Source organism: Molothrus aeneus, chromosome 14 (assembly GCF_037042795.1).
Source record: "Molothrus aeneus isolate 106 chromosome 14, BPBGC_Maene_1.0, whole genome shotgun sequence".
Classification (NCBI taxonomy): Eukaryota; Metazoa; Chordata; class Aves; order Passeriformes; family Icteridae; genus Molothrus; species Molothrus aeneus.
The window spans coordinates 14718721-14744918 of NC_089659.1; the positions used below are offsets into that span (position 1 = coordinate 14718721).

The 26198-nt window shown below is 48.2% G+C and overlaps 2 protein-coding genes across 2 annotated transcripts; one reads left to right on the forward strand and one right to left on the reverse strand.

Annotated features, from left to right (window-relative positions):
- Positions 1-664: 664 nt before the first annotated feature.
- GPR174 (G protein-coupled receptor 174) lies at positions 665-5887 on the forward strand. The gene is made up of 2 exons (XM_066559597.1): positions 665-723; positions 3601-5887. Exon 2 carries the CDS (start codon positions 3962-3964, stop codon positions 4937-4939), a length of 978 nt encoding a protein of 325 aa, XP_066415694.1. The 5' UTR covers positions 665-723; positions 3601-3961; the 3' UTR covers positions 4940-5887.
- Positions 5888-13441: 7554 nt separating this feature from the next.
- ITM2A (integral membrane protein 2A) lies at positions 13442-23124 on the reverse strand. Its single transcript, XM_066559463.1, has 6 exons — positions 22975-23124; positions 19305-19436; positions 18905-19093; positions 17783-17893; positions 16557-16707; positions 13442-14517 (listed from the first exon to the last, which is right to left on the reverse strand). Exons 1-6 carry the CDS (start codon positions 23056-23058, stop codon positions 14429-14431), a joined length of 756 nt encoding a protein of 251 aa, XP_066415560.1. The 5' UTR covers positions 23059-23124; the 3' UTR covers positions 13442-14428.
- Between the last annotated feature and the right edge of the window lie 3074 nt (positions 23125-26198).

Here is a 26198-nt window from a genome sequence, read left to right on the forward strand (position 1 = left end):
GGGCCAAGTGCTGATGGTTTGGGGGGATAATTCACGACTTTAGTGCCAGAAACATCTCTCAGGGATATCAGAGTGTGCCAGGAAGGCACAAGGAGGGTGGGGGATTAGGCTGACACACAGCGCTGCTGCTCCTGGTTATTTTCCCTTCTTAACCAGGATAAATATTAACAAAGGAGGACAAGAGCTTTTGCAAAGGATTAAAAGGCAAAAGCAGAGTATTTCACATGGCATTAAACCAGAGCATTTATTTTTTTCCCTTCATATTCTTGGAATTTAGTTAGCACAGCAAGGGGGAATATCGCTCTGATGGAGACAGAGATAAATCCCAAATATCTATCAGGAAACTACTTCAAGGCAGAGAAGGCCTTCTGTCATTTGTTAAAAGAACAAAAAAAACCAACCCCATACAACATTCAGTTTCTGGTTTTAGCATTTCTATTTTCAGTTCATACCTTGTAAATTCTGCTTCCTGCCAAGGCAGGCCAGAGAACAAAGCGGGCACTGGGAGAAGCCCAGGCCACCCCTGGGCCAGCTCTCCCCTCACCACAGAGCCCTTTTGGAGGGACAGAGCCACCCTCACCCTGTCTTCACTCTCACAGGAAACTGAATTTCCATTTGATGTTTCCCCTGTGCACGTTCTGCTTTTATTTTAGGTTGTGGAGGAGAAGAAGGAAAAACACAAGAGAGGTGCCAGGCTCAACCCAGCCCAGCTCCCCCAGGAGGGTAAGTGAGCAGGGGACACCAGGGTGCTGCTGCTGTGCCCCTGTCACCCCCATCACAGGTTTTCTGTGTTCTTAAACACATCCTCACCCTGAGCACGAGGGGACTGAGCACCCCCTGCTCACCTGGGCCAGCAGCAAGGGCAGGGCTTGGGGGAGGATCCATCCAGGCTGATCCATCACCTGGCTCTGGGTGGGAGCAGGAACAGGAGGATCCATCCAGGCTGATCCATCACCTGGCTCTGGGTGGGAGCAGGAACAGGAGGATCCATCCAGGCTGATCCATCACCTGGCTCTGGGCAGGAGCAGGAGCAGGAGGATCCATCCAGGCTGATCCATCACCTGGCTCTGGGCAGGAGCAGGAGCAGGAGGATCCATCCAGGCTGATCCATCACCTGGCTCTGGGCAGGAGCAGGAGGATCCATCCAGGCTGATCCATCACCTGGCTCTGGGCAGGAGCAGGAGATGATCCCAGCTCTGAGAGGGCTCCAGGCACAAGGCAGCAGCAGGGAGAGCACCCACAAACCCAGCCCAGCCAGGAGCTGCTCCCAAAGCCTCTCCCCGCCCAGCTGGGTTTAGGAGCTGCTGTGGGTTAAACCCCCAGGATTTGCTAACGAGGATTGGACACCCCTAAGCAGCCTCAGGAGCCTGAGCACTGCTGAGGGTTGATGATTTCTGATGAGACTCAGCTGAGGGGCAGAGCCCAGCTGTCAGCAGGGTAAGGGGCTGCTCCCACAGCCCCAGCTCCTGCAGGGTTCTCATGGAGCAGATGGATACCCAGCTGTCCTCCAGCACATGGAAAATGCTTTACCCAGGATGTACCCAGCTCTAACAAACTGATTTTAGGCTGCCTGCAACTCTTACCTGCTGCTCTGACTCATTAGGCACAAATCTTCATCCAGGGCCCCAACGTGGCTGATTTGGGGGGTACCCATGGAAAAACAGGGGGAAAAGCTGTAAAACTATTCTTGGGGAGAAGGAGGCTGTGCCTGTGGAGAGTCTCTCACCCGCCCCCTCACAGTGAGGGGGAAGCAAGCACAGAGCATGCAAACCCAAATTTCCTCTTTCTGGAGATGTTTTTAGCATCCTGCTGGTTTTTTACACAGCACATGGGGCTGAACTCTGTGATGTTGCTTCTTGGGATTTCCAAAGCACCGTTTCTCACATTGCTGAGTTTTTACACCCCCTCCACAGCCCTGAGGGTGCCTCTGGGTGCCCTGGCTGAGCCCCCTCGCTGCTCCCCACCTTCAGCTGAGCTCTGGGGACCCCTCGTGCCACAGGGAGAGGCAGAAAGTCCTGAAAACGCCTCCCTGCCCCAGGGCCAGGCTGGAGGGGACAGGGAATGGAGTTGCAGGAAAGTTGCTGTGTGATGGGGATGGGGAAGGGCAGGAGCTGAGGGGCAGCAGGAAAAATAAGATGTGCACGTGTGGAAGGGCTGGGGGTGCACTTTGTCCTTCCCTCTGTGTGCCCCACGGCCCAGAGATGGAGTTAAGGTGGATTTTCCCACCTGGGAATGCAGCCAGGGGAAAAGGAGTTGGATCGAGTCTTCCTCAGTGGAGCCTCTGCCAGCAGGAGAGGAGAGACAAGCTGGTTTAAATTGATAAGAAAAACTGTTAAAATAAAAATATTATTAATTGTCACTTCTGGAGCATAACTGGATCATTTCACAAGCCATTTTACCCCGCTGCTTGACTTAGATGGCTCCTCTTTAAAAGGAAGGAAGGAAGACATCTCAGTCTCCTTGGTGAGAGAAAATACAAAAATAGGCATGTTTCCTTTTATGGCAGATTTTCTGCTTCCACCCAAAACTACTTCAAAGTTTCAGTGCCATCACACCAGTAAGTGTTGACCATCACTAAATAATGTTCACATTTTTTACCTAAGCACTGGAAAAAAACCAGCAGGTGCTGCAGCAGATGTCATTTTACCTTTAAAATTAAAATTTAAAAAAATTAAATTAAAAACATTCAAACATTTTAAATTAAGTAAATGTGTCTTTGGCATCTGGGTTGGCACCTACAAACTTCTCCCACTTAGACCTGCAGGATAATTCTTCATGTGGAAGCCAAAGGCAAACCTGAGACAGTTTGGGCAGAGATCCGAATTTCCTCTAGATTTATCAGATCTGGCTGAGGTTTTTTGTGTCTGACACATTCAGATAACATCACCTGTTTGGCTTGCAATTTTAAATAAAATCCAACTCCAGCCTCCTTAGTACCAGCTCTGGTGTTACCAACAGCCCCCGATGTGCACAATGGGTAAGGACAGGCTTAGAAAAAGCAGCTGTGAGGAAGTCAGATTGAATCAAATGCAGGTAGTTCTGCAAAGGATGGTTTATGCCCTATTTTTAAAATATGAACCTGGTTTTGACCCTGTTTTTAGAAGTTGACCCTGGTTTGGTGGAAGTCACTGACCTGGCACTTCCACCCCAGGACACAGCGGCGGTGGCTGCACTAAGGGAAAGGTTTGTGAGCACGTGGGTTACACCAGGAGCAGATTTCCTTCTGCACCTGCAGCTGGGGAGGGTGGGGATGTTCTGAGGGCTTTCCTGGGAAGCCAGGGGAGTGCTCCCCTCAGGAGGTTTTGGGAGGTGAGAATATCCCCAGGGAGAGAGGCAGGTCTGGCACTGACCACGTGCTGGGACACAGAAAGAGCAACACTCCCAGGTTTGTCGTAGAACATGAAGAAGATTTATATTTATTCCTTGGTGGTTCTGCACTCCACTGGACAGGGCATGGTGCTTGCTGGGCAGCAGAAGAGCTGATCACCACCAAAGCCACACAGATCTCTGCTGGAGAGAGCTCCAGCTTTTCCCAGAACTCTTGCTCTGTTCCTCCCCTGTCTCCCAGCAATGCTCCAACTGCACCTTTCTGTCTTCCAGCCGTGGGGCCACATCAGCTGTTGAACTCCTGTGCTGAGAGAAGATGCTGAAATGCCACCCAAAAGGTGACAGACACACAGCTCTGGCGAGGAACTGTCCTCTTGGGCACAGCAATGCTTTTCCCGGCATGGATCCCTCCTGCCCACCCCGCAGGTGACCCCAGCGAGCTCTGACCAATGAGCAGGGCACTGGAATTAACTCCCCCCGTGCCAAAGCTCCCCGTGATGAGCCGGTGAGCGGAGCCTCCCCCACGGTTCCAGAGCTGGACTGTTCCCTTTGGATCCTGAGCCCCCCTGGCTGCAGCACAGGCGGGATGGACGCGTGACGATGCCGGGGCTGAGCACGGAGCCGGAGCACAACCATGAACAGCAGCTCCAACTGCAGCGACACAGACCTCAAGCCCTACTACGCCATCACCTACACAGTGATCCTGATCCCCGGGCTCATCGGGAACACCCTGGCCTTGTGGGTCTTCTATGGCTACATGAAAGAGACTAAAAGGGCCGTGATATTTATGATCAATTTAGCCATTGCTGACTTGTCACAGGTGCTGTCCTTGCCCCTGAGGATTTTTTACTACCTGACGGGCACGTGGGAGTTCGGAGGAGGTCTCTGCATGCTCTGCTTCTACCTGAAGTATGTCAATATGTATGCCAGCATCTACTTCTTGGTGTGCATCAGCGTGAGGAGGTACCTGTTCCTCATGCACCCCTTCAAATTCAGTGACTGCAGGCGTGTCTGTGATGTCTACATCAGCATCGTGGGCTGGGTTGTGGTCTGTGTTGGCTGCCTGCCTTTCCCACTCCTCAGGATGCAGCACCAGGAGGATAAAAACACCTGTTTTGTGGATCTTCCCATCAAGAAACTCGACCTCCCCACCTCCATCACGCTGATGACCATAGGGGAGTTGGTGGGGTTTGTCACCCCTCTGCTCATCATCCTGTACTGCTCCTGGAAGACAATCTTATCACTAAAAGAGAGGCACTCTGCTTCCCGGGACCTGGGTGAGAAGAAGAAAGCTTTAAAGATGATCCTCACCTGCGCCCTGGTGTTCCTGATCTGCTTTGGACCTTACCACATCAGCTTCCCTCTGGATTTCTTTGTGAAAACGGGGCAGATCCAGCAGGGCTGTGTGCAGATCTCGGTGTTCCACGCCGTGGCTTTGTGCCTCGCCAGCCTCAACTCCTGCGTGGATCCCATCATCTACTACTTCACCACAGACGAGTTCAGGAGGCGCCTCTCCAGGCAGGACCTGCAGGACAGCATCCAGCTCCAGCACCTCAGCTATGGCAGGAGGCACTCCAGGGATGTGCTTGGGGAGGACACCACGGAATACTGATTCCCAGCGCTCCCAATATTCATTACATTTTGGCCTTTGCCACAATTTTTCCCTCAGGACACTGAGAACAACAACTGAAACTTCTGCTTTTGGTGAACAAAACAAACAACTCCCACCCTCAAAAATACCCAAACCTGACCAAAAATGGGTTGATTTAATACTTCAGGTGCACATTTTCTCTGAATAGAAATAGGAGCATTTCCATTCCTCAGCTGGGCAGCAGAAGGTCATGGACCCATGGGAGAGGTGACCCACACCCCTTTGTCACCCATGGCGTCACCCAGCCACATCCTGGTCAGCAAGAAACAGCAAAGATTCTGGAGTCTTGCTGTGCAGAAGGAATTTGATCCTAAATGCCACTGGATGCCACAATATTCTCTGTTTCTGAAGCACAAGACAATTCATCAGAGACTGATTCTCCAGAGAGTGCCCAGAGCCTGCTCCAGCCACGCTGAGCATGGAGTGAGGAGCAGAAGGTGGCCCCAAAGGACTTCCCATTTAAATAATTAATGAAGCCTCATTGGGGGGTGTAGCAGATGCCACCACCCCAAATCACACAGCCAGGGAAGCTTCCACACACTATTTTTCTGCCATCAGTTCCCACTTTTGGGTGCAAAGACAAGGGTTAGAGCCATGCCTTGGGTTTGAACCATGGGGCTGTGTTTGGAGGGTATTTATTCAAGCCAGGTGTCCATCAAGCCTTTCAGGTCCTCTTTTCACCAAAAATGGGGCAAATTATTTCCCTTTCACTGATAACTGACCCACAGCCATCACATCCACTCCCCATTAACAGCAGCAGGATTCCAACAGAGGATCCAAGCCTTTCCAAAGTTTGCTGTAATGGGAACTCCCTGGAAGCAAAGTCAAAGGTGCCACGGGAGATTTTTAATAAAGGCTCAAAGGTGGATGTTGTTTTAATATTTGCTTTAAATTCAAACCAAAGAGACTTCAGGCTTGACTTTGGTACTTCATTTGCACCTTCTTGTAAAATGTTATTTTTCTGTGACAGCATCATTTTTTATTTATGCAAATGTTGTTTTATAATTTATATAAGGGAAATACACATTGTAGGAAAATGATGTGAAGCCCAGAGAGAGTGTCAGAACACAAGTTTGTTTTATTTTCAAAAACTTTTTCATATAATAAAAGCAAACTCCACCACCTCTTCCCTACAGGAATCTGAGCCAGTGCCTGATGGCTGAGCAAGCACTGATAATTCATGGAAACCACATTCACAATGACAAAAAAGTATTTATTTTTATATTTCCTGTTGTATATAATAAAATAATAATTTCTAAAAATGTTTTTAAAATGTAATTCCTGACTCCTTCTCCCCCCTGCATCACCATCACACATGAACATGTGGCAGCACCTGGATTTGATGCCTCTTGAGCACCTGCAGAACATTTTCGATACTTCTCTGAAATTATTTTACTCTTCCTGTTGCACTGGGGAGGAAAGTCAAGGGTCAGGTTTCCCAGGATAATGGGAATTCCTGCAACTGCAGGAATCCAGCCCATCCCTGTCCCTTCTGGCCACCATGGGAGGGGACCAGGGTGGCCCTGTCCAAGCCCCCCCAGAGTCACTTTTAGCCCCTGAGGGGAAAAGGTTGTTACATAAAGTGGTGTCAGAAGTTCAGAAATCGTTCAGAGACAGAAACCTCAAGCAGCTGAAGTTTTCCACCCAGAATATCCTGTGGGTGCAGCAGCACCTTCCCCCCTGCCCCTTATTCAAATGAGTGTTAATTATCTCTTTTTACAGGAAGCGCAATGGTCGGGGTTGGAGACACGAGATGAACTCGGGGGACACCTCCTGCCCTCCCCCAGGGCACCTCTGCTCCAGGTGGCCTCTGCTGGGGCCACACTGAGGTCTCACAGCCCCTGGGGATGCTGCCACCAACAACTGCAGGATCGAGGTGTTCCTTAGGTTAGCAGGAGGTGGATTTTCATGCTGTGGGTATTTTTGCCATGCTCTGTATTTTTAGTGTCTCAGGATCCACGAGCTGGACTCAATGATCCTTAGGAGTCCCTTCCAACTCAGGATATTCTAAAATAATCTGAATAATCTGGTCTGCAGCACTGGAATGGGAATCGGAATGAGAGTGTAACTGAGAACAAAAATGCCCAAACCCCCAAATATCCCCTTTATTCTGCAGGAAGAGTTTCCTCTGGTTGTTATCACTGTGCAGCAAAGCCCTGAGCTCTCTGCCCATGCCCTCACCAGGCTGGCTCTGGGCTGAAGTGCCAGGTGGCTCCTGGGCACAGAATCAGCTTTAATTCCTGCTGGGCCAAAGGAAAGCCATGGTGGCAAGAGTGCAGCCTCAGGGGTGCTTTGAGGGATGCCTGGGGAGCTTGAGCTGCTGAGAATGAGCAGTGAGCGTTTTGGAAGCCTTCCTCACACCTGGCACAAGGTGGCTGAGGGTGCAGGGTCAGGAGAAGCAGAGTTCTGGGTGAGCTCCAACCCTGCCCCGTTTCCATCTCCTCCCCTGGGCTCCCTGCCCAGCAGCAGCTGCAAAACCTCTCATCAAAACCTCTCATCCCCCCGGGCACCGTGAGAAGAGACCCAGAGGCTGCCTTGGGCTTTTTCTGTGCATGCTGAAACTCAGAGCTGCCCTTGCAGCATGTGGCAGCTGGCACAGCCCCCCTTCCCTTCCCTTCCCTTCCCTTCCCTTCCCTTCCCTTCCCTTCCCTTCCCTTCCCTTCCCTTCCCTTCCCTTCCCTTCCCTTCCCTTCCCTTCCCTTCCCTTCCCTTCCCTTCCCTTCCCTTCCCTTCCCTTCCCTTCCCTTCCCTTCCCTTCCCTTCCCTTCCCTGATGGGATCAGAGCCCCCTCCCCTCCCTGGCCACCAGCCTGAACCCCCAACAGCCCCTGAGTTCTGGTGCTGATGAATTCCCTGGTTTAGCTCCATGTCATTGCTGCTTTGAGCCATCCCATGGTGGCACCTTTGGGTGCCCCTCCCTCCTGCCCTCTCCTCCTCCTCTTCTGCAGGATTTGTGCCCCAGCCCCGGGGCTGGTGACATCTCACAGACCTCAGAGCCCCCAGACACCTCCTGCCCTGTGTCCTCCAACATTTCCAGCGCCCTCCTCATCCTCTGCCACCACCATGAGCCATCCATGGAACCCCAGAGATCTCCTTTTGCCATGGAAAGGGCTGATTTACAGCTTCTCCTACCAAAGCAGAATTTTTGTCCTCTCTCTCACATCTTTTCCTTTACCAGCACTGTTTTATTTGCTGTTTTGTCACATGGTTGCTCAACATCCTGAGCAGAGTCCCCGTTTCTCTGTAACTCGTTAGATTTTCCTGCTGGGGTTAGGCAGCTTTGACACAATTTACTGCACTTTTTACTTCCTTTTTCACTTTGCTGTTAAAAATGAGCCTCAGACCCAGCTCATGCACACACAGAGCACACACAGAGCACCCTGGCACTGCTGGATTCTGTTCCTCAGGCCTCAAAAATTAAAAACAACCTCCAGAGAGTGACCCAAATATGAGCCCACACCATCCAACACAAAAATAAAAAGCTAAAATCTTGTCAGAGATGTTTTGATAAACATCATGACCAAAAATAAGCTGAATCCATTAGGGCAGTGCCTGGTTCATGCTGCCAGTAAAGTCAGGGCAGAGGAGCTGCACCCTTTGGGGTGATAAACTCTGAGAATTTGATCGACACCATCTACAGCTGTGGCCAAATATCTGATTTAGAAAAAAGATTTGGTTGTGTGAAACCATGAGAATAAAATAATAGAGAAAAAATGTGGTAATGTCATTGCCTCAGAGGGCAGCTCACTTTTTGGTTTTCCCTCAATCAAGGAGAAAAACAGGGCCTGAGAAATGCCCCAGCAGGCAGCAGTGCAGGGCAGGCTGTGCTCAGCCACCTCCACCAGCACAGCCTCACCATGGCAAACGCTTGGAGATGGGGGGAAAGGAGGAGTCGTGGCTTTGGAGCATCCTCCAGGGATGCAGCAGTGCCCTGTGCCCCCTGAGCAGCAGGGGAACTGGGGGAACAGGAGGGAAGGCAGCTCACAGACGGATCTGATAAGCACAGAGCCCTTCCTGTGCCCCCGGGCTGCTCACGGGCAGCAGCAGCAGCAGCAGCAGCCCTGCTCAGCTCACCACGGAAGTGTCAGCCCCGGGTGTCTGTGAAAGTCTGATCCTCCCACCTGTTTGGGGTTTTTTTGTTCATGAGATGAGGAGGCAAAGCTGTAACTGCTTCCAGCTTCAGGCTGGGTCACAACACACACTGGTAAGGGAAGTGTGGTCTGAAGTGGAGCTTCTACATCGCTCTTATTTTCTAAAAAAATTAAGGATTAATTAGTGCAAAGGGCTGAGAACATGAGATGACAGAAGCTACAACCACCAAGGGCAGAGAATCCAAAGGAGTGAATTATTTATCATCAAGTGAGCACTGAGATCATCACCCCCCAGAACCAAACAGCCTCCACAGCCCTTCCCTCCCAAGGGATTTTGGGGCATCAGGTGGAAGCTGTGGGTTTGTCCATAGAACCATGGAATGGCTTGGGTGGGAAGGGACCTTTGAGGTGATCTCATTCCACCCCCTGCATGGGCAAGTGCAGCTTCCACTATCCCAGGCTGCTCCAAGCCCCATCCAACCTGGCCTTGGACACTTCCAGGGATCCAGGGGCAGCCACAGCTTCTCTGGGCACCTGTGCCAGGGCCTCCCCACCCTCACAGGGAAGAATTTCTTCCCAATATCCCATCTAAACCTCCTCCATCCATGGATCCATTCCTGATGAATCCCACATGTTGACACTCTCATTCCAGAATAAAAGCACTGGATTCCACACCAGCAAGGGATTAGGTTTGTGGGAAGGAAGTTCCTTGTTCAAGAAGCAGGTGTCCACCCATGGATTTAGCCCACAACAGCTCCAAACATCAACAAGCCCTAAAATGGAACAGCTCAGGAGAGCCCAAACATTTCTGCAAGACACAAACCACCATCCACAGTGAGAATGAATCTGCAGACAGGAAAATCACTCTCACATCTGTTAAGGTGGAATTCAGGGCTGTCACAGCACAAAAAGAGAGAAAATACATTCAAGTAAACAGAATAGTTAAACTATAAGAAATAATTTCCTTGGGAGGTGCAGTGGGAGGTGGAGAGCCTCTAATTACTCTCAAGACAGGAAATACACCCATCCTATTGCCTAGGTAATATCACAAATATATACTCATAATGAAGAAATAATGTTAATGCAATAATGTTACTGCAATTATCCATATTGTAATTATTTTGGTGGCAGCCTGGAAGCTTCAATCAGTGCTGGCATTTGGGCTCTGTGCCACAGCTGGCAGCAGAGCCATCCCCCACCCGGCCTGGAATTAGGACAGGCAAAGCAGCTTTAATCCTTCCAAGCCTGACCTCGAGCTCAGCCCTGCCAGGGGGGTGATTCAGCCACAAACTGGAGGTTTTGGGGGCTGCACCCCCTTTATCTGGTCCTTCACAGCTCTGCTGTGACCCCACCTGCAGTGCTGTGTCCAGTGCTGTGTCCCCAACATCAGAAGGACGCGGAGCTGCTGGAATGAGCCCAGAGGAGGCCAAGCTGTTTAGGGGCTGCTCCTCCTCTGTGCAGACAGGCTGGGAGAAATGAGGCTGTTCTGCCTGGAGAAGGTTCTGGAAGAAGAGACCTTCCAGCATCTGAAGGGACTGCAAGGAGGCTGGAGAGGGAATGTTCATCAGGAAGTACAGTGACAGGACAAGGGGGAGTGGGTTCACACTGAAAGATGGGGAATTTGGATATACAGAAGAAATTCTCCCCTGGCATAGGGTGCCCAGAGAAACTGTGGCTGCTCCTGGATCCCTGGAAGTGTCCAAGGCCAGGCTGGATGGGGCTTGGAGCACCCTGGGATAGTGGAAGGGGTCCCTGCCCGTGGCAGGGGATGGAATGGGATAAGTTTTAAGGTCCCTTCCAGCCCAGACATCCTGGGATTGTGGGACATGGGTTCTCATCAGATCCAGGGTGCTCAGTGCTCAGATTTCAGCTCACCCCAGACTCTGCTGAGCACAGCTGGATTTTGGGGAGATTTCCAAGTCCACAGCAGCCAGCCCAGTCTTGCAGGAGTCCCAGCAGGCTGTGTCCCGCAGCCCTGCACAGGCCTGGGAGTGCTGCTGGGGTGGGAGGTGACAGTTTCTCACAGCTGCTCTGCAGCAGGCCAAGCACAGAGCTGAGCTTATCATCAGAAAAGCTTGGTTTAGACAAGCAGTTTATCAAGTCTGAGGCGCTAAAGCTCCTTTTCATACCAGCCTGAAGCCTCAGGGTGTCTTTCAAAGGTCTCAACATTATCCCTATTTTTTTTTCTCCAGATCTTCATCTCAAGATATTTATATATGCAAAGAAGTTCAATTTTTATAGATTTTTATGTACAGTGAGCCTGGAGGAGAATGAAGTTCTAATTTAGACCATTACATACTCTAATGGAAGAGTGTGTCACCACAGCCACCCACACCTCAGCAGTCACAGAGCAGCAGGTTCTGCAAAGGGCAGCAGCATCTCCTCTGAGAACTAAAATGAACCGTGTTCTTAATAATTGTTTCTCACGTTTTTCTGATTACAAAACCCCTAAATAAATTCACATGTAATGCTGGAAGAGGAAATATTCAAAGTGCCAGCTTCATGTTGAAAAAGGTATTTAAAATTTACATCGAATTTTTAATTTATTTAGTCAGAAAATTAACCTGCCAGCTCCCCCAAGGAAGCTGCCCAAAGTCCCTGCAGAGATCTTGTTGATTGTCCCGTGCCCACAGGATGCTTTTGCAGTAAACACAGATGTAAATGAAGTTCTTACAGTAATTGAGTTTGTGTTTGCATCCCAGCAGTGTCACCCCCTCAGTCCCCACACCCATGTCTGCAGTACAGTTCTGCTCAGATATTAACAGGGTTTTACACAGATTAGTTCTGGTATAAAAATGTTCCTTACTATAGATAAAAATGAAGCAAAGACACTGAGCACCAGCTCGATGAAGCTTTGATCACACCAGTTTTAGGGTTTTTTATGAAATAGCTGAAAACCTGTGTGTTGGGTGAGTACACTGAGTTTTTACCAGTTACACACAGTTTACACCCAAGTGTTTGGTGCCTGTGCCATCTACTGGTGCAAAGGACTCCAACTCGTGCTCCTTCCTTCTTCTATAGCCCAGCTGAACACAGGAGCTGCTCAAAGCCAAACACAGCATTAGAAGATCCCAGGAAAACCTCCAAATTCCAGTATTTTGGCTTGGACACCCAGCCCCAGCCTAGAACACTTAGGGATAGATCACAAGGCCAGCTGAGCACACGTGGGACCAAACCCAGCTCACCTCAGAGCAGGTGAGAACAATCTGTTCCTCCTGTCCCTGGCTCCCTGCCTGGAACATCCAATAACATCTTAAAGAACTGCCTTCACTTTGTTCCAAAGGTACAGAAAGTGTTCCAGCCCATGTGGAAGCAGCTCCAGCATTCCTGCCTGGAGGTGCATTCACTGCATGGACACTCTGGGCTGGAGAAAGAACAATCCCTGGGATTTATTTTCCATAAAATCAGACCTCAGTGCTACAAGCAGGTGCTTCTCACTCTCTACAATCAACACACACCTCCAAGTCCTTTCACTCAAGGCTTTAAAAGAACCCATCCTGGTTATCCCCCCAGCCAATCCAGAGGAGCAGGAAATCACCCTTTGTCCAAGGACACAAAGTCTGGAGGAAAAGCTTCCCAGGGCAGCTGCTTGTCCCAGTAACACCTGTGAGTGAAGGGAACCTGGCTCACAGTGACAGGAATCTGAGCTTTCTACAGCATTTTATTTCACTACATTCTTCAGTTCACTGAAATACTCTCCTACACACCCTATTTTAGAGCCAAAGCTCTGGTTTTGGGACACATCCTTGGGGGAAGAGCTGTGTTAGTTTCTGTGCTAAAATTCCTGTGTTCTCCTTTCTCCTGCAAGCAATGACAAAGCAGCAACTCCTACAGACACCTCTCCCTCCCCTGCTCTCTGTGCAGAAATCCTGTTTTCCTTCCACCTGCACAATCCCAGGCACTTTCCAGGAAAGCCAAAAGGGGTTCAGGAACACTTTAGCTCTGAGCCCCAGCACTTCCAGGGCAGGACTCTCCTGTCTGAGCTTCCAGCAAAGCTCAGGGTCAGAGCTGAGGGTTCATTAACCTCTGTACAGCCCCTCATTAACACCCAGGAACACTTGGGACAGGCAAACCTTCAATCACAGCCTCATCACCAGCAATATTCAAATGAATTGTAAATACACCCCGTCCTTGCAGTGAACACCCCCAGAGCTGCCCCTGGGGATCCTGTTTGGAGAGAGCTGTCTGTTCTTCCTTCTGTTCCTCGAGCTTGGCTGGCACCACAAAGCATTTCCACAGCAGCAGAAGAGGAAATTCAGCTTCACAAGCTCAAAAAGAAGTAAGAGGGATAAGAGAAGATCAATGCACACTACCCCAGGCCCACAGCATCACCCCCTCACCTCTGAGCACCAAACACAACACAAACACCAAAGTTTTAGAGAAACATTTATTATAGGGTTGAAGAATTTATGCCAATATAAAGTCCCTTAATAAAACTCTCAAGTTTATCAACTGCAGGACACCAACTCTTCATTCTTTTTAGACTGCAGCTTTCCAAAAAAGGGAACAATGCTCTGACTGCAGCAGTAATGCTACTTGCTCATAAAAAGTTGATCTAAAAAGTTTTATATAAGCCCAAGTAGTTTAAGTTTACAACTACAGTCACGTTCACAAGTGAGCTATACCAGAACAGACCCTGGATAGGAAGTTACAGGATAAACCAAGTCATAACCAAAAATACTGACAAGCTTTAAGAGCAACTCTATCAGAATCTAACAACTAAATGCCACAAAACCAAACTAAGGGAGAAGAACTCAACATAAGCTCAGGGAAGGTTCCAAATATACATACGAATTCAATACAGTAATTGCACAAAAAGAAACAGGGTAGTGTTAAAGGTTTCTGATCACTGAGCTTGGATTTTACATGCTGCACACATGGTCGTTAAAATAAACCTTTAATGAGCCAGATCAGGAAGGTTTTTGAGCCAGGATACGGAGTGCAGAGCTAATCTACAGAACTACACAAGATGTGCAAACCACAGATTATTAATATTAATCATTCTGTGAAAGTTAAGGTGAACATAACTGGTTCCAGCCAAGGAACTGGTTAACATTTTTATATATATATATTTTTCTGCCATTCCCAGATTACACTAAATCAAACACATTCAACAGATAAACTGATATTAGCCTTCTAAAAAAACCTTACTCAAATTTAAGTTTTACATGAGACAACTAAAAAGTTATACCAAGGATCAACAAAAGCTGAAATGGTGACTTTGTCTTCTGAAATACAAGCAATACACAAAAAATGCATAAGGCTTTTGATTATCACTGCACGGTTTAACTGCAGAAGTCGATGTCTAATGCTGACTTCTCCAAGAAGGTGTGACCTGGTCACCTCCCCTCTGTCACCTTTCACTGCTGACAGATCTTTGTCTCAACCACGAAGGAGTTTTCAAAGTGTCTGATTGAGTGACAGTTCTCCGCTGCCCGTTTCTGCACACCTGGGGACGAGAGAGGACAAGAGGCTGAGCGAGTGAAGGGATCCCCAGCCCAGAGCAAGCACTGCCAGCCTCCCTTCATTGCAAGACACAACAACCATTCAGTGCACTGAGTTTCTCCAGCCAGGAATTCCACCAGAGCCTTCTATGGGGCTGTTTTCCATCCCAAATCCCTCACCCAGCGTGCATTTGCACAGGGTGTGCTTTGCAGAGCACTTCACCTTTGGAGGATTTACCTCACTCTGGTTCTTCCTAACACCATTAAAGTGATTTTCTCTATTTTGGGACATGCCAGCACTGGGTCTGACCCAGGCAGTTTACCTGTATCAGCTGTGGCTCAGTAAGAGAGAGGAACACAGCAATCCTACCATCGAAGAGCTGCTCTCCTCAACCACTTCCATTTGCAATAATTCAGAAGGATTTAGTTTGTTTAAAAAGCAGAGAATTGTTCAGATGAAGCAAGAGAAGCACCAGCTCTTAACCCAACCCCAGCAGGGTACTGTTTTGGTTTATAAACACCTAAAATCCAAGCTTGCCCCTCAATTCCAAAGCATCAGGATGGAGGTGAAGTTTCCAGAGCCCACCTAACAGCATGACCTGGGTTTCTCCCACACCTCCAAGTTACAACTCCAGGGAATTGACATAGCACCTGAGGTCAGTTTCATCTAAGAGATGAACACACAAACTCCACAGGAGCTGAGAGCCAAGGCAACACTAGCTAAATGAGAATAAATGAAAAGACTTTTTCAGGGAAGTTCCAGGAGTTCACCCACTGCAGTCTCATTTCTGTGACACGGCTTGTACACTGGGTGCTACAAATGAGATGGAGAAGGCAAGGCAAGACTTGTCCCTGAACAATTTTCTCCTCAGTTGGATCAGATTTCCCACCCTCTCCCCTCCATGGGCAAACAAGCAGAGTTACAGCACAGCAGCTGTACCAGGAAACGTTTTCTATTTACCAGAATCCTTTTGTACAAGTTCTCTGCAGGAATCTTTTACTCTGCAGCAAAGATGTCAACAACATGTTAGAGCAGGATGATTTCAGGGAACATCATAAACACTCTTCACAGAGCTGTCTATAGACTCAGCAGCTGTCAATTTAGCCTTGTTCCCAAAATCATTCTCACAGCAGCACAGTCACACGCCTCTGCCTCCCATGAGGGCAGAGTGTTTAGTGTTCCTTCATGTGCCCTGCACAGAACCCCTCTGCTGCTCCCACAACAGGATGTTGTGTGCAGCAAGCAGCAGATGCAGCTCCCAATGCTGCAACTGGGCTGAGGAAACTCTTGCCTAAGAGCTTGGCAGCCAAACCAGAGCACAGAGTCCTGACAAACCAAACATTTGCATTCTGAAAGGCTCTAACTGACAAAGGGTTAGCTCACTGTGTTTGGTGGGAGCACCAAGTAAGAAATGCTTTGAGCTACAGTAAAACAAAATTCATGATGTCAGATTTCTGCCCCCCAGGCCTTGTCCCAGTAGTTAGAGCAGACACCTCAGCTTAGTCCCTGGCAGGGGGTGGCAGGAGCACACAGGCAATAAAGAACCAGAGCTCAGCAGTTCCTCTGGAGTGTTCTTCCTCTTTCAGAGAGGAAGTCAGGGATGTCCGGAGCTCACTGTTCAATTACTTTTTTTTTCAGAGCAAGTAAAGCAGAAGAAAATGTTTTTATTTGGTGCTCCTGTAACCCAGTTTTAGATAGGACAAGGACAGAATAAGCTGCACCTACAGAGACTCACATTATCTGATGGATTATGTGAATTTTAGGGTCAAACTAACTTATAACTTCAACCAAAAATTAGAACAGAAACAGACTTAAATTTGGTTTGGGCATGTAACCTGCAATTGTGTAACTGAAACTTTCTCAGCATGTTCAAATGACAGTTCACATTTAGACAGGAAGGGAAGGGAAATACCCAGCAGGGCCAGGAATAGCCTCAGCTTCTGCTGAACACTGAGATTCCCCAGATTAAAAACTCCCAAGGTTAAAGTATTTATCCCTTCCCTAGCTAAACAATACCTTTGCTTTTTCCTGAGGGGAACTTACCCATGATTTGGTCTCTGCGCTGAAGCCTGAAGGTCTCTTTCCCCACACAGAGCTGGTAGATGAAGATGCCCAGGTCAGACACGTTATCGATCTCCTCCGTCACCACCATCTCCTCACGCACCAGGTACGTCTGGGGCAGGTAAGAGCCAGTCTGGAAGAGACAAAGCCTGAAGGTACAGACTGCTGCTAACAAGGGACAAACCACTACATTTCACTCTCTGCTTTGGAAGGGATTCAAGCAGCAGAGTTTTAATACCAAGATACACTGAGCTCAACCAGGGAAGTTAAAAACTGACAGAGGCCATTTCCAACAGCTGCACTTACATTCAAAAAAGCACAATTAACCTCATCTGTGCAAGCCTCATGTGAAGCAAATGTAAATAGAACCTGGTCAGGTTTATCTGTACACAAAGTTTGCAGCTAAAAGAGAAGCAAAATATTGTGAAAGACTCCAGGTTTGAGGCAATGTAAATGTAATGTAAAAAAATGCAAGGCAACCTACAAAAGGCTTCACCAGATGTTCCCAGCACTACTGAAACAGCATCCTGCCCCCCAACTCCTAAAAACAGGGGCAGGGACACACACTTAAAACTTGTCTTCACAGAGCTATAAAAAAGAATGCAACAAGCAAAACTAGACCAGTGGCCGCTAGAACCAGGTGTAAGAGAGCCAATGATTTTTCTCCTAAAGTCCATTTGATGCATGATAGCCAAGTATTGCATTTAACTGGGAAGCAGCAGCCAGCTCTATCAACTTGACCCATAAATCATCTTGGAAAAACACCAGTTTTAGTCACTGAAGAGTCAAATGCTTGTGGTGATCTCATAACTGCAGTGCCAATAACTGGGGAACAAGTTCACATTGTTCTTTTCAGCAAAACCCTCACGGGGCGAGCAAGCTTGCCCAGAGTAACTCTCAGGTTTAGGCTTTCAATCATATTTGGAGCTTTATCAAATTCTTTTCAAACAGCTAAATTTAACCTTATCTGCTGGTTGCTTTCAGCTCTCATAAAGCCAGGTATTAATAAGAGCATTAGGCATGAATCTACTCAACATAATATACACTGACAGCTGGCCTTAACTTCAGTGCAGTGACTGAGCCGGGGGATTATGGACTTTGATGGAGGGAGAACGGTTCTAGCAAGGGCCTGGAGTTCAGGAGCAGCACCCAGCACTCTCAGCAAAGGCAGGCTGGCAGCAGAACCCAGCAGCAAAGCTCCCACATACCGCCAGCTTGGCAAAGAGATCCATCAGATTCCTTGGAGGCATGACTATGGAAGTGTTCAGCGGGATCACATAGCAGTTCCCCAGCTGCAGGTCGAGATACGCTGTCAAAAGCTGTTTTAAAAACAAGTTTTTAATTAGTCAGGGGGCCTTTGATTAGGAGAACACAATTCCACCAGGAGCAAGGCAACCTAAAAAAGCTGGAGATCACTCACAGCTACTACAAAAGTGATGCATTCAGGAAGTGCCCAGTGTAAGCACTGAACTGTTACCACTTTGGCAAACCAGCAATAGTTTAAAAAACTTTCCTAAATAAGAGAAAGCTGAATATAAAAGCAGCTTCTGCCATAATTGTAAAGGAGTACAGCTTGTACTAACACAGAGGAAGTATTTGAGAGTATGATCTCATAACTGAAAAGGTCTAATTAAGCACAGTGCAAACAAAAGGTATCCAGCTGCTGATAAACAATGACTCCCTTTAAATAGTTCTTCAGGAAAAGTGTTAGTCCCTACAAAAATCTCATCAGCATTGCCACTGAGCACAAGAACTGCAGCAACTAGAATTATCTGTTCTTTCTATCTGCATTGCCAAGGCTGGATTTACAACCAACCTCCGAGAGCTTTTACAGCTGACTGGGGATAATGTTAACACTATCAACGCAACTTTGATAGAAAAGTCAAATGAAAGCCACCCTCTCTTTGCCTTATGGAAACTCCATGTAACTATCACAGCACTGTCAGGTTCTAGGTTTGAGCTGCTTGAAGTGATTTTTCAATGCCCTTCTCCAAGGCTGACACCTGTTTGCAATTCTACATTTTCCTGTGACATTGTGCTGAGTCCTCAGTCCCTTAACTCACATTTATGATGTTCTCCATTTACATGGGATTCTTTATCCAACAGATATCCCATGGGCAACAACAGAGTTGCACAGCACTGAGATGCATTTTCTGGGAAACAACTCAAGAGCTCCTGCCCACAGTGACCGTACCACCCGCGCAGAGTTAACCCCTCTGTTCCAGAGTTCACAGGGTCACAGCTCTGCCACGCTTAAACCCAAGGAGCAGCCTGTGCTGCCAGCGAGCTCTGCAGCCGCGAGTCGATCCCGGAGCCGCCCCAGCACTGACCCTGTCGAAGTCGTGCACGATGGCGGCGGGGTCGCTGTCGGAGAACTTGGGCACGGGCACGTCGATGATGGCGATGTTGTCGTCCTCGCGGATGTCGGCCTCCTCGGCGATGGGCAGGAAGTACGGCTCCACCGCGCGCTCCCGCGCCTCGTTCTCAAAGTAGCACATCTCCCCACGGTACACCTTGTGCTGGGACACCAGCAAGGGCAGGTGAGGCACAGCAGCTTAGACACTGCGCTCCCGTCTGCTGAGACTGAGCACAGGTCTGTCACACACAAAGGACACACACTCGGGGTGTCCTTGTCATCTTTCTTTCCCCCTCATCTCTCCAGTCTAGTGATAATCCATTTATACTTTTTCAAACCAATGCTGTTTAAATAAAAAAGAACTCTCAGATTACCTTTGGCATGAAGTACTTGTAGATGCAGGCTCCACCCACAACAACCCCTGCCAAGATGAAGGCCAGGCCCAGCAGAGTCAAGAGACATCTTCCAGATGAGTTTTCACCCCTGTGTGTGGCAACTTCTGGGTCCTTTAAATAAAGAAGGGGAGAACTGAGAAAGGGCAGCTGCTCTGAATTTAAAGAAAGTTGTTATCAACTGTTTCACTTTGATCCACTGTCTCCTATTTCTTCTAGGTGTGGGAATTACAGGTCAGCATCATAAAATAAAACACTCACATGCAATGTTACTGCATCAGATTAAGATAAGTTTTCAAACAGCACCAAGAGTATTTTCTGAGTTAGAGGATGTTTTCTCGACAAACCTTTGTCAAGAAACTATTTGAGATACACAAAACTTAAATAACTGTAACAAAAGATCCTGTGCTGCAGCCACACTGTAGTACAAAAAGTAGGATTTGTACATCAAGGTCATTAAAAGCACACAGTGTCTTCAGGCCTCTTCCCAAAAGCCTCTTCCCCTCCTCCTCTCACTGTCACGTGCATTAACATCACTTTTCCTCCCAAAGCTGGATTAGCAGAAGAAGCCAAGATGCAACTTTGTCTCTTGGCTGGGGAACAGACAACTGACACGAGTCACCAGGTTTTGGAACTTTTAATATGCACAAGCAAAGTCCATTATGAAAGAAAACGACTCGTCAGCTTAAACACAGCTTCCAGTTATGCCAAATAAAAACAAGTCTCCGTGGCACATCCTACCTTGCAGCCTCAAAATAACTTTTCTCCTACCCAAATCTCAGGAAGTTTTGTTTCTAACAGCCTGAAACTTCTCTCTTTAGCTCAGCAGCTTGTTCTCCCCCACCCAATGATCTCTCAAACAAAGATGACTGCACCCAAAGGAAACTACTCTCCCGGTGGTGGTGAGTTGTGCAATCCTCACTGCAAAGGCAGAGGTGGTGTCTGTAAGGAAAATTTAACCTTCCAGAACTCCTGCAGCACCTTCCCAGACTTCCAGCTGCAAGCCAAGTGAAGAGAACAGCAAAAGTGCTGTCAAATAGCAAACAATCAGAAGAGACATTCCCTCCTGGAATCACACACTGGGCTTGAGTCTTTAAAAGGAAAAAACAAAACACAAAAACAACCACCAAACCCAAAATGTTTAGATAACCCCTATATTTGGTCAAGAATGTCCCTTTAATGATTCCTGACTCCAGGATTTAATAGCTTGCTTTTAAGATCTGTTCTTTGTCCCAGTCAGGAAGGAAGAAAATTGGATTTCACAGTAAAAGATCTTTTCCTTTGAGGTGTTCCCAGAATCAGTGGCTGGGCTGAGCACAGCAGCTTCCATGGCCTTTCTTTATTTGGGTCCTGCAGAACACAACACATTTAGTGACCTGTGTTCCCAACAAGCGCCAGCATTATCACCAGGGCTGCAATATTCCCAAGCTCAGCAAGATGCAGCAGCATAAAAGTCAAAGCCATCAGTTATGCAAGTGCTGAAACAAACCCCAAGCTGTTTTGTGAAAGTCAATACTCCCACATTCCGCTCGCGCATCCTCCAAACACAAAAATGTTGGTTCAGCAGGACACAAGCTGCTACAATTGGCATGTGAAGCATTTGTTAAAAAAGAAACCAAGTACAAAAACCAAAGCCAAACCCTGGTTTCAAGTCAGAATGATGCCACATTTCTGTGGCACTGTGTGAAAATTCCTTTTCAGGGTTAAGCAGCTGTAAGATGGAGATTAATTCTGTTCTCTCCACGTTCTCCCACCCTCACCTCCACCTTGGAGCACCTTACTCATCCAGCCTGTCCCTACTTGAACACACCAGTCTGCACCAGTTTTGGCACTGCAGCCATCCCAGCGCAGGGGTGATGTCGACATCTAATTAGCTACACTTGCACTACACCTATTTCAAACAAAGCAAAGGCACTTGAGCATATTAAGCAGCAATGTGGGCAGCTGAACCTGAGAGGGAAGAGTTGTCAGAGCTGTTAAGAGAACACAATAGCAAGATTTTGCTCGAGCAGGTTACAAAACCTCTGCACAAAAGTAGCAGGTGTAAGTCGTCAAAACCTACAAAGAAAATGCAGCTCTAAGCTGGAACAAGCAAAGCAAACGAGGGATAAGAAACAAGAAAAAAAAAAACTTGTTTTAACCCTGCTGACAGCCCCGAAGAACATGCAGGGAGAATATCCTGCAAGCTCAAGGGTTTTCTGCAGATACTCCAGGGGACTTTTATTGTGCTGTTTCAGCCAACATTAACCTTTAAGCTTGTTTGCTCTGCACAAATATTCCAGCTAAAGAAGACATTAACAACCACTCCAACAAGTTTGTCTTGGAGTAAAATTATGAACTTGAAGCTTATATGCAACTCCAAGCCCTGAAGTCAGAGTGAAGAGTTGTTGAAATCCCACGTATCTGTGTGCACACACACAGAATATTCCAAATTGAGAGGAGCAGCTCTCATGAGAGCAGAAAAAAGGGGTGTGTTTATTAGAACTATTCCAGTCAGAACTTTCACAGTACAGGGCTAGTAAATATATGTATAACCAGATGCCTCAGGAATAGCTGAGGAGTTTGTCCTCAAGAAACTGGCCAGGCTAATGACATCTTCAAATTTTAAATCCTTTATCTACCTTGTTTTCCCACTTTCTCTCCTTTTGATCCTGTAATTGAATGCTACTGTATTAAATGTGCACGCATCAAACTGACAGCTCAGAAAAGTGCACTGAGCAAGAAAATCACTCTGCATCCCTTCCCTTCCAAAGGAAGGCTATTTCAGGTGAGGCTGTGTAGGCTGGTAGGGAAGCTGCTTTCCTGATTACAGCTTAGAAGGGAAGAAAAAAAAATAGAACTACAGTCCAACTCCACAAGTTTTGTTGTTTCTAAAATTTTCTTACTCTCCTACTGCAAATAAACTCAGCCCATGCCATTTTCCCCGTCTACAGCCACTGATGTATTTACCTACAGGCTGAGCTTCTCCATCTGCCTAAAACGCAGGACACCTTCAAAACAAATTTCCCACAAATTGGGAAAGTTCCACTCGAGCCAGCGACGCGCGGCTCGCTGGGAAGGAAAAGCCAACCACAGGGTGCTCGCCGGGGTTTCTATTTAAAACCCTTTATGGCAGGTTTCTTAATTTAAGCGCGACACCGACGCCTCACCGCAGCTGCCGGGAGGCTCCGAGCGCCGCCGGGAGCCGAGGACGAGCCTGAGCCCGCTTTGTTTGCCTGGGAGGCGCCGGCCGAGCGAGCGCTGCCCGCGCCGGGGGGGCTCTCCCTGCGCTTCCCCGGCCGGCCCAGGGCCGAGCTGGGAGCTTTAAAGCGCCGTCAGGAAACGCGGCGCTGGCACGGGCCCAGCTCGACATAAACACCCGGTGCCGGCGCTGGCCCGGGGGTGTCACGGGACATCGCACCGCGACAGGGCTGCGGAGCGGGACAGCACCGCGGCACCAGGGCCCCGCGGCCGCTCAAGGCTGAGGGGAGTCGGTCCCTCAGCCTCGGGCAGAGCGCGGCGGGGCGGCCGCCACACGAGCGAGAGCCCCGCGGCCACCGCCGCCTCCCCCGGCCTTGAGAAAATGGCGGCGGCTCCGTCTGCTCGCGCCCCCCCTCACACCGCCCCGCTCCTCCCGCCGCCGCCGCCGGCCGGGACACCCCCGTGCCCGCACCTTGTCGGCCACAAGCGCCTCGGCCGCCTCCTTTTTGGGCTCATCCTTGAGGGCGAAGGGCGAGTTGAAGGCGATCTTCACCATGGCGCCAGCGCTGCTGCCGCGTCCCGGAGCGGCAGCGGGGACAGCGCGGACGGCGGGGCGGGGTCTGCGCTGGCCACGCCCCCAACCCCGCCCGCGGGCACCGCCTGGAGCGCCCCCTGCCAGCCGTGCCCTCACACGGCTCCGTTCCCCCGCAGCTCCCCTCAGGCGCCGGGAGCGGGTCCCGACATGGAGAGTCGGGATTAGGGAGGCTGGGAATGGCGCCCGAGACCATCGAGTCCAGGCTGCCACCTATCCCCACCTTTTCTCCAGCCCAGAGCACTGTGACCCACTTCCAGTCCTTCCTTGGGCCCCCCCCCCAGGGATGAGGAATCCACCACCCCCCCTGGGCGGCCCCTTCCAAGGCCTGACCGTCCTTTCCACGGAGAAATTCCTTCTGCCCTCCAACCTGAACCTCCCCTAGCCCAGCTTGAGGCTGTTTCCTTTCCTGTCCCTGTTCCCTGGGAGCAGAGCCCGATGCCCCCCGAGCTGTCCCCTCCTGTCAGGAGTTGTGCAGAGCCACAGGGTCCCCCCTGAGCCTCCTTTTCTTCAGGCTCAGCCCCTTCCCAACTCCCTCAGTCCCTCCTGGGGCTCCCTGGGCTCCTGTCCCAGTGCTCTGCCCCTGCTATGGAAAGAATTTCTTCCTCATGTTGAGGTGGAACTTGTGGTTTAGTTAATGGCTGTTGCTCCTTGTCCTGTCACTGGCACCGCTGAGCAGAGCCTGGCAGCATCCCCTGCACCCCTCGGAGATATCGGTATGGATTGATGAGATCCCTCACAGTCTTCTCCCTTCTCCAGACTAACCAAGCCCAGCTCCCTCGGCCTCTCCTCATCAGAGAGATGCTTCAGACCCCTCATCATCTTTGTGGCCTCTGCTGGACCCTCTCCAGCAGCTCCTTGTCCTTTTTGTCCTCAAGAAACCTAGACCTGGGCACAGCCCTCCAGAAGTGCCTCAAAAGGGAGAATAAAACGCTTCATGCATTAGACTGTCTGAAACAATCTGCTCCTTCATATGGATGGAAATCTGTGTCTGTCTCTCTAGAATTTGACTTTACAGCTCTACAAAGAAATCTGGTTTGAATCTGGTGCCCACACCATGGAACCCTCCCTCACAGACAGCTGTAATTAAACAGAGCTGAACACTTATGCAAATATTGCAATAAGCAATTCTTCTAAGTGTAAACAACATGCAGTGTGTATTCCAGCATTCAAAGCGTGTTCCTGTTATTCCACAGATGGAATACACTGTGTTTCCTTTCAAGATCATAGGTTTGATATTGCTGCCTTTCATCTCTGTAAGAGTTTTGATTTTGACTTCTGTTGGGGAAGAACAAACTGTTTTATGTCTATTTAGCCTGACTTGATCTAGTAACAGAAAACACTTTAACCTCATTTTACCAAGAAACTAGTGAAAAATCAATTTTCATATTTCCTAGCTTAGTGTGTTGGGAATAAGTCAAGCTCTATGCTCAAAGTCCCTGGAACACAGATTTAGGACAGATTAAGAAGTTTTCTGTATGGCCAATGCAATACCTGTGCTCTCCAAACTGGTGGTTGATAAATGCTGTGAATAATTTTTGGTATCTTAATCTAATGTAATTACTTCATGCCTAAACAAATTGACTTTGTCTTCCAATTACCCAACACCTTTATTTGAAAAAGGAGGCAGAAATAAAACTAGAATAGAACAGAAATAAACCCCTGTTTTTTATCAAGGCTGGTGTCTGTACATCCCAGCTGCCTCACTGTCCATATTCTGTTGCAAGAGGTGGACACACCTGGAAATATTGTGCTCAGAGAAAAAAAAAAAAGTTAAAGAATAGAAGGGGTCTTTTACATTTATCTGCACTCAAATTTGCAAAACTGGAACTTTCATAAGATTTGTTGTGGATTTTTTTTAAATGTGCATTTCTGTAGTGTATGTGACAATAATTTATCTTAACATGTTCAAAACCTATTTAAAATGTGCAGTGTCTGGGAGAAGTAATTCCAGCATCACCAAACAGTTTTACACAGCTGATACACTCAGTTCAGTCAGCACCAACTTCCTCTACACACATCTCCTACAATAATCTGTTTTGTAGAATACCAGGCTGGGAAAACATAAGAAAACTCAGATATTTTTTCCCCTTCTAGAAATGATCAGGCTGTTTGACTGAATAAATACTAGAGAACTCCATGGTGACTCCTCCACTTCACCCCTAAAATGCTTTTTCACCTTAGTCCTGGCCCAGTTTTCTTTCAGACTTTTGCCATATAGTGATTGCAGTTAGGCCTGGAAATTCCAAGCCATCTAAAGAAGTCATCTCACTTCTTCTTTTGGATTCTGCAATATTTCTGCTTTTCTTTACTATTAAAATACCCTGGGGTTAATTTCCTGTATTTATTCCGAGGTTGTCTTTATCACCTTGGCAGGGAAGAGATTATCCCCTGATACTTCATTATCTTTTTAATCCTTCTGGTGTCTGTAAATTTAAAGCAACACTCCTTTAAAATATAACAAATACATGGGGTAAGTTGTTTTAGAGACTGGAGAAATTTGGCCAAGGGAAAGGAGAGCTGGAATGCTGTGGTGGCTGTGATGCTGTTACCTCTGCTCCCAGAGAAGAGAACACAATTTCTTAGAAGTGCCACTAAACCCCAACATCTCCCTTTTAGCAGCAGTGATGACATAAGGAGCCCAGACAGTCTAAGAATATTAAAGACCAGGCTTTGGAAGGTGAGGTTTTACCTTGTATTGCACCAGGCAGTGACTCAGCAGATAATCCCACTGGAAGTTCCTTTTTGAGCAATCCTGAATTAATTTTTAACGTGTAGGAGGTTTTTTAGCTCCTCTAATACACTTTTTAAAAACTCCAGCCATAAGATGTGTTCACATTTATTCTATATCCTCTTTTTTTTATGTCAGGAGAACCCTTCCTTACTTTCTGGGAACAATGGGATCTTCTATTTATCCTTGAAAGTTTTTGAAGTATTCTCACACTTTGAAGTAGAAGGTGCTGTGTATGTGCAGAATCCTGACTCGTGTATCTTGTCCTGGCTCAAACACAGCTGGGAGGAGGAGGAGGCTGCAGGCTGGCAGGACATGTGAGCACATGTTCTGCATTTCAGTGGTCACTTACAGCTCCTTAAACCTGAATAAT

Coding starts and splice junctions, on each gene's coding strand:
- GPR174 (XM_066559597.1), top strand. CDS start 3,962: ATGAACAGCAGCTCCAACTGCAGCGACACAGACCTCAAGCCCTACTAC.
- ITM2A (XM_066559463.1), bottom strand. CDS start 23,058: ATGGTGAAGATCGCCTTCAACTCGCCCTTCGCCCTCAAGGATGAGCCC. Junction 19,094..19,304: donor ACAAGTACTTCATGCCAAAG/GTAATCTGAGAG, acceptor CTGGTGTCCCAG/CACAAGGTGTACCGTGGGGA. Junction 17,894..18,904: donor TCGTGCACGACTTCGACAGG/GTCAGTGCTGGG, acceptor TTTTTAAAACAG/CTTTTGACAGCGTATCTCGA.